General features: G+C 38.3%; 1 protein-coding gene across 1 annotated transcript; it reads right to left on the reverse strand.

The window, feature by feature from the left end:
* Positions 1-828: 828 nt before the first annotated feature.
* LOC137260355 (uncharacterized) lies at positions 829-1,281 on the reverse strand. The gene has a single exon (XM_067798028.1). The coding sequence runs from the start codon at positions 1,279-1,281 to the stop codon at positions 829-831; it is 453 nt and encodes a 150-aa protein (XP_067654129.1).
* Between the last annotated feature and the right edge of the window lie 7,453 nt (positions 1,282-8,734).

The following is an 8,734-nucleotide window of genomic DNA, read 5'->3' on the forward strand; positions in this document are numbered from 1 at the left end:
TTTGGATAGCACGTAGCGGAGTCTGTTATACACTCGTCTTAGTACATACAGGTAGTATCTAAATTTCCACCATGACATAGAGAATTTCATATTTCCTTTTCTGTCTAACTTTACAGAATTGGCTAGATCTAGGGCCGTCCTAGCACAATACTCGCATAATGTTTGCCAGGAAAGACAACACTGCGCCCAGGGGTTTATATCATCAACACTGCCTGAATTGGTGACAAAAGGCCCTAAGTCATTTGATTGTGAAATACCTGAGGTATTCAGGGAGGTGAGTGTAGCAGCTGAGTGTCAAACGTGTCTGATGTAATAGGCATCTCATGACCAGCTAACGTGAAGCACCACACTATCCAACTTTTGAAAGAATACCGACCATATGGCATTTAAAAAATACTGTTTGCGTTGCATGACATGAAGCCGGCATTGCGTCGCTGCATGTACTATCGGGCTGAGAAGACGGCCGGGCACCTCGGAGTATATTTGTGACGTCACCAGCAGTGTGACGTCACTGTCACTGTACAAATGTGGTCAAGTCAGCTGGGTGAACCTGGGCACAGTCTGAGGTCACAGAGTGCAGCGACATGTAAACAAACTGTTTGTTGTTGTCTGTTTCTCAGAACAAAATTCACACAGAATTATGGTAAGACGGACGATATTTATGTACAATCACTGACCGTTTATGTTTACATTCACTTTACAGTTTTCTTACTTGATCAAGTAAAGTGTAAAGATACATTTAACAAGTTTCCTCATATTCAGAAATAAAAAGGGAATCAGCTGAACACAACACGTCTGTGACAGTAACGGCATGTGTTTCCTCTCTGTCTACACCAACACTGACTTCAGAGAGTACCACGTGACACCAGGAGATCCAACACTTGCTGACGTCCACAGGCTCTCGCCAAGTCGGCTGCTGTTCCCGAAGTTGTTCCCGACGTTGATGTCAACGTTCAGTGATAGGATCAGCTTCACTGTCTCCAAGTGTCCTTTGATATAAGCAAGGTGAAGGACGTTGTCACCCTCACTGTCCAACAGTGACTCATCAGCCCGTCTACCCACCAGGAACTCCACCACATCCCTGTGTCCTCTCCATGCTGTCGCCATCACCGGTGTCCAGCTCCATTTTTCACTTCTAGTGTTGATGTCCACCACGTGCCCTGCTGCCAGGATCCGCTTCACACTCTCCAGGTCACCGTGTCTGCTGGCGTCGTAGAGGTCGCGGCCTGCTGCTGGTGATGGAGTCGCTACAACACAAAGTAAACAATGTACACCAGACATCTTTGTGTCATATCTACAATGTTGTCATCATGTTGATACGTGACTCGGACATTGCTACAATATTTAAACAATTCCATCATGGCTGACAACAATCCAACATGACGGGAATGTCAACATGTGTTTTCTGGAATTAACGATAGCGTGTTTAATAAGTAACTTTCTGTTAGAACCTGAAGTTGCAGCAATATCTTGTGTACGATTGGATACATTATGTATCATTGTTGTTTGATATTTATTAGGGTAATAAGAGATAAAGCAGTCTATGTCTCAGTCTTTTTGTTGTTTAACGCCACACTCTGCAGTATTCCAGCTGTCTGATGGCAACCTCAGCATAAATATCTTGTGTACGATTGGATATATTATGTATCATTGTTGTTTGATATTTATTAGGGTAATAAGGGTTGAAGCAGTCTATGTCTCAGTCTGTTTGTTGTTTAACGGCACACTCTGCAGTATTCCAGCTGTCTGATGGCGACCTCAGCATAAATATCTTGTGTACGATTGGATATATTATGTATCATTGTTGTTTGATATTTATTAGGGTAATAAGAGATAAAGCAGTCTATGTCTCAGTCGTTTTGTTGTTTAACGCCACACTCTGCAGTATTCCAGCTGTCTGGTGGCGACCTCAGCATAAATATCTTGTGTACGATTGGATATATTATGTATCATTGTTGTTTGGTATTTATTAGGGTAATAAGGGATAAAGCAGTCTATGTCTCAGTCTTTTTGTTGTTTAACGCCACACTCTGCAGTATTCCAGCTGTCTGATGGCAACATCACCATAAATATCTTGTGTACGATTGGATACATTATGTATCATTGTTGTTTGATATTTATTAGGGTAATAAGAGATAAAGCAGTCTATGTCTCAGTCTTTTTGTTGTTTAACGCCACACTCTGCAGTATTCCAGCTGTCTGATGGCGACCTCAGCATTAATATCTTGTGTACGATTGGATATATTATGTATCATTGCTGTTTGATATTTATTAGGGTAATAAGAGATAAAGCAGTCTATGTCTCAGTCTTTTTGTTGTTTAACGCCACACTCTGCAGTATTCCAGCTGTCTGGTGGCGACCTCAGCATAAATATCTTGTGTACGATTGGATATATTATGTATCATTGTTGTTTGATATTTATTAGGGTAATAAGAGATAAAGCAGTCTATGTCTCAGTCTTTTTGTTGTTTAACGCCACACTCAGCAGTATTCCAGCTGTCTGATGGCAACCTCAGCATAAATATCTTGTGTACGATTGGATACATTATGTATCATTGTTGTTTGATATTTATTAGGGTAATAAGGGTTAAAGCAGTCTATGTCTCAGTCTTTTTGTTGTTTAACGGCACACTCTGCAGTATTCCAGCTGTCTGATGGCAACCTCAGCATAAATATCTTGTGTACGATTGGATACATTATGTATCATTGTTGTTTGATATTTATTAGGGTAATAAGGGTTAATGCAGTCTATGTCTCAGTCTCTTTGTTGTTTAACGCCACACTCTGCAGTATTCCAGCTGTCTGGTGGCGACCTCAGCATAAATATCTTGTGTACGATTGGATACATTATGTATCATTGTTGTTTGATATTTATTAGGGTAATAAGGGTTAAAGCAGTCTCTGTCTCAGTCTTTTTGTTGTTTAACGCCACACTCTGCAGTATTCCAGCTGTCTGGTGGCAACCTCAGCATAAATATCTTGTGTACGATTGGATACATTATGTATCATTGTTGTTTGATATTTATTAGGGTAATAAGAGATAAAGCAGTCTATGTCTCAGTCTTTTTGTTGTTTAACGCCACACTCTGCAGTATTCCAGCTGTCTGATGGCAACCTCAGCATTAATATCTTGTGTACGATTGGATATATTATGTATCATTGTTGTTTGATATTTATTAGGGTAATAAGAGATACAGCAGTCTATGTCTCAGTCTCTTTGTTGTTTAACGCCACACTCTGCAGTATTCCAGCTGTCTGGTGGCGACCTCAGCATAAATATCTTGTGTACGATTGGATACATTATGTATCATTGTTGTTTGGTATTTATTAGGGTAATAAGAGATAAAGCAGTCTATGTCTCAGTCTTTTTGTTGTTTAACGCCACACTCAGCAGTATTCCAGCTGTCTGATGGCAACCTCAGCATAAATATCTTGTGTACGATTGGATACATTATGTATCATTGTTGTTTGATATTTATTAGGGTAATAAGGGTTAAAGCAGTCTATGTCTCAGTCTTTTTGTTGTTTAACGCCACACTCTGCAGTATTCCAGCTGTCTGATGGCAACCTCAGCATAAATATCTTGTGTACGATTGGATACATTATGTATCATTGTTGTTTGATATTTATTAGGGTAATAAGGGTTAATGCAGTCTATGTCTCAGTCTTTTTGTTGTTTAACGCCACACTCTGCAGTAGTCCAGCTGTCTGGTGGCGACCTCAGCATAAATATCTTGTGTACGATTGGATACATTATGTATCATTGTTGTTTGATATTTATTAGGGTAATAAGGGTTAAAACAGTCTCTGTCTCAGTCTTTTTGTTGTTTAACGCCACACTCTGCAGTATTCCAGCTGTCTGGTGGCAACCTCAGCATAAATATCTTGTGTACGATTGGATACATTATGTATCATTGTTGTTTGATATTTATTAGGGTAATAAGGGTTGAAGCAGTCTATGTCTCAGTCTTTTTGTTGTTTAACGCCACACTCTGCAGTATTCCAGCTGTCTTATGGCAACCTCAGCATAAATATCTTGTGTACGATTGGATACATTATGTATCATTGTTGTTTGGTATTTATTAGGGTAATAAGAGATAAAGCAGTCTATGTCTCAGTCTTTTTGTTGTTTAACGCCACACTCAGCAGTATTCCAGCTGTCTGGTGGCGACCTCAGCATAAATATCTTGTGTACGATTGGATATATTATGTATCATTGTTGTTTGATATTTATTAGGGTAATAAGAGATAAAGCAGTCTATGTCTCAGTCTTTTTGTTGTTTAGCGCCACACTCTGCAGTATTCCAGCTGTCTGATGGCAACCTCAGCATAAATATCTTGTGTACGATTGGATACATTATGTATCATTGTTGTTTGATATTTATTAGGGTAATAAGGGTTGAAGCAGTCTATGTCTCAGTCTTTTTGTTGTTTAACGCCACACTCTGCAGTATTCCAGCTGTCTGATGGCGACCTCAGCATTAATATCTTGTGTACGATTGGATATATTATGTATCATTGCTGTTTGATATTTATTAGGGTAATAAGGGATAAGCCAGTCTATGTCTCAGTCTTTTTGTTGTTTAACGCCACACTCTGCAGTATTCCAGCTGTCTGGTGGCGACCTCAGCATAAATATCTTGTGTACGATTGGATACATTATGTATCATTGTTGTTTGGTATTTATTAGGGTAATAAGAGATAAAGCAGTCTATGTCTCAGTCTTTTTGTTGTTTAACGCCACACTCAGCAGTATTCCAGCTGTCTGATGGCAACCTCAGCATAAATATCTTGTGTACGATTGGATACATTATGTATCATTGTTGTTTGATATTTATTAGGGTAATAAGGGTTGAAGCAGTCTATGTCTCAGTCTTTTTGTTGTTTAACGGCACACTCTGCAGTATTCCAGCTGTCTGATGGCAACCTCAGCATAAATATCTTGTGTACGATTGGATACATTATGTATCATTGTTGTTTGATATTTATTAGGGTAATAAGGGTTAATGCAGTCTATGTCTCAGTCTCTTTGTTGTTTAACGCCACACTCTGCAGTATTCCAGCTGTCTGGTGGCGACCTCAGCATAAATATCTTGTGTACGATTGGATACATTATGTATCATTGTTGTTTGATATTTATTAGGGTAATAAGGGTTAAAGCAGTCTCTGTCTCAGTCTTTTTGTTGTTTAACGCCACACTCTGCAGTATTCCAGCTGTCTGGTGGCAACCTCAGCATAAATATCTTGTGTACGATTGGATACATTATGTATCATTGTTGTTTGATATTTATTAGGGTAATAAGAGATAAAGCAGTCTATGTCTCAGTCTTTTTGTTGTTTAACGCCACACTCTGCAGTATTCCAGCTGTCTGATGGAACCTCAGCATAAATATCTTGTGTACGATTGGATATATTATGTATCATTGTTGTTTGATATTTATTAGGGTAATAAGAGATACAGCAGTCTATGTCTCAGTCTTTTTGTTGTTTAACGCCACACTCTGCAGTATTCCAGCTGTCTGGTGGCGACCTCAGCATAAATATCTTGTGTACGATTGGATATATTATGTATCATTGTTGTTTGGTATTTATTAGGGTAATAAGAGATAAAGCAGTCTATGTCTCAGTCTTTTTGTTGTTTAACGCCACACTCAGCAGTATTCCAGCTGTCTGATGGCAACCTCAGCATAAATATCTTGTGTACGATTGGATACATTATGTATCATTGTTGTTTGATATTTATTAGGGTAATAAGGGTTAAAGCAGTCTATGTCTCAGTCTTTTTGTTGTTTAACGCCACACTCTGCAGTATTCCAGCTGTCTGATGGCAACCTCAGCATAAATATCTTGTGTACGATTGGATACATTATGTATCATTGTTGTTTGATATTTATTAGGGTAATAAGGGTTAATGCAGTCTATGTCTCAGTCTCTTTGTTGTTTAACGCCACACTCTGCAGTATTCCAGCTGTCTGGTGGCGACCTCAGCATAAATATCTTGTGTACGATTGGATACATTATGTAGCATTGTTGTTTGATATTTATTAGGGTAATAAGGGTTGAAGCAGTCTATGTCTCAGTCTTTTTGTTGTTTAACGCCACACTCTGCAGTATTCCAGCTGTCTGATGGCAACCTCAGCATAAATATCTTGTGTACGATTGGATACATTATGTATCATTGTTGTTTGGTATTTATTAGGGTAATAAGAGATAAAGCAGTCTATGTCTCAGTCTTTTTGTTGTTTAACGCCACACTCAGCAGTATTCCAGCTGTCTGGTGGCGACCTCAGCATAAATATCTTGTGTACGATTGGATATATTATGTATCATTGTTGTTTGATATTTATTAGGGTAATAAGAGATAAAGCAGTCTAAGTCTCAGTCTTTTTGTTGTTTAGCGCCACACTCTGCAGTATTCCAGCTGTCTGGTGGCGACCTCAGCATAAATATCTTGTGTACGATTGGATACATTATGTATCATTGTTGTTTGATATTTATTAGGGTAATAAGGGTTGAAGCAGTCTATGTCTCAGTCTTTTTGTTGTTTAACGCCACACTCTGCAGTATTCCAGCTGTCTGATGGCAACCTCAGCATAAATATCTTGTGTCCGATTGGATACATTATGTATCATTGTTGTTTGATATTTATTAGGGTAATAAGGGTTGAAGCAGTCTATGTCTCAGTCTTTTTGTTGTTTAGCGCCACACTCTGCAGTATTCCAGCTGTCTGATGGCAACCTCAGCATAAATATCTTGTGTACGATTGGATACATTATGTATCATTGTTGTTTGATATTTATTAGGGTAATAAGGGTTGAAGCAGTCTATGTCTCAGTCTTTTTGTTGTTTAACGCCACACTCTGCAGTATTCCAGCTGTCTGATGGCGACCTCACCATAAATATCTTGTGTACGATTGGATACATTATGTATCATTGTTGTTTGGTATTTATTAGGGTAATAAGAGATAAAGCAGTATATGTCTCAGTCTTTTTGTTGTTTAACGCCACACTCAGCAGTATTCCAGCTGTCTGGTGGCGACCTCAGCATAAATATCTTGTGTACGATTGGATATATTATGTATCATTGTTGTTTGATATTTATTAGGGTAATAAGAGATAAAGCAGTCTATGTCTCAGTCTTTTTGTTGTTTAACGCCACACTCTGCAGTATTCCAGCTGTCTGATGACAACTTCAGCATAAATATCTTGTGTACGATTGGATACATTATGTATCATTGTTGTTTGATATTTATTAGGGTAATAAGAGATAAAGCAGTCTATGTCTCAGTCTTTTTGTTGTTTAGCGCCACACTCTGCAGTATTCCAGCTGTCTGATGGCAACCTCAGCATAAATATCTTGTGTACGATTGGATACATTATGTATCATTGTTGTTTGATATTTATTAGGGTAATAAGGGTTAAAGCAGTCTATGTCTCAGTCTTTTTGTTGTTTAACGCCACACCCTGCAGTATTCCAGCTGTCTGATGGCGACTTCAGCATAAATATCTTGTGTACGATTGGATACATTATGTATCATTGTTGTTTGATATTTATTAGGGTAATAAGGGTTGAAGCAGTCTATGTCTCAGTCTTTTTGTTGTTTAACGCCTCACTCTGCAGTATTCCAGCTGTCTGATGGCAACCTCAGCATAAATATCTTGTGTACGATTGGATACATTATGTATCATTGTTGTTTGGTATTTGTTAGGGTAATAAGGGTTAAAGCAGTCTATGTCTCAGTCTTTTTGTTGTTTAACGCCACACTCTGCAGTATTCCAGCTGTCTGATGGCAACCTCAGCATAAATATCTTGTGTACGATTGGATACATTATGTATCATTGTTGTTTGGTATTTATTAGGGTAATAAGGGTTAAGCCAGTCTATGTCTCAGTCTTTTTGTTGTTTAACGCCACACTCTGCAGTATTCCAGCTGTCTGATGACAACTTCAGCATAAATATCTTGTGTACGATTGGATACATTATGTATCATTGTTGTTTGATATTTATTAGGGTAATAAGAGATAAAGCAGTCTATGTCTCAGTCTTTTTGTTGTTTAACGCCACACTCTGCAGTATTCCAGCTGTCTGATGGCAACCTCAGCATAAATATCTTGTGTACGATTGAATATATTATGTATCATTGTTGTTTGATATTTATTAGGGTAATAAGAGATAAAGCAGTCTATGTCTCAGTCTTTTTGTTGTTTAACGCCACACTCTGCAGTATTCCAGCTGTCTGGTGGCGACCTCAGCATAAATATCTTGTGTACGATTGGATATATTATGTATCATTGTTGTTTGGTATTTATTAGGGTAATAAGGGATAAAGCAGTCTATGTCTCAGTCTTTTTGTTGTTTAACGCCACACTCTGCAGTATTCCAGCTGTCTGATGGCAACCTCAGCATAAATATCTTGTGTACGATTGGATACATTATGTATCATTGTTGTTTGATATTTATTAGGGTAATAAGGGATAAAGCAGTCTATGTCTCAGTCTTTTTGTTGTTTAACGCCACACTCAGCAGTATTCCAGCTGTCTGATGGCAACATCACCATAAATATCTTGTGTACGATTGGATACATTATGTATCATTGTTGTTTGATATTTATTAGGGTAATAAGGGTTAAAGCAGTCTATGTCTCAGTCTTTTTGTTGTTTAACGCCACACTCTGCAGTATTCCAGCTGTCTGATGACAACCTCAGCATAAATATCTTGTGTACGATTGGATA

The sequence above is a fragment of the Haliotis asinina genome, chromosome 13 (genome assembly GCF_037392515.1).
Source record: "Haliotis asinina isolate JCU_RB_2024 chromosome 13, JCU_Hal_asi_v2, whole genome shotgun sequence".
NCBI lineage: Eukaryota > Metazoa > Mollusca > Gastropoda > Lepetellida > Haliotidae > Haliotis > Haliotis asinina.

Excerpts from the sequence above, each read along its gene's own strand:
- LOC137260355 (XM_067798028.1), bottom strand. The coding sequence starts at position 1,281 with ATGTCTGGTGTACATTGTTTACTTTGTGTTGTAGCGACTCCATCACCA.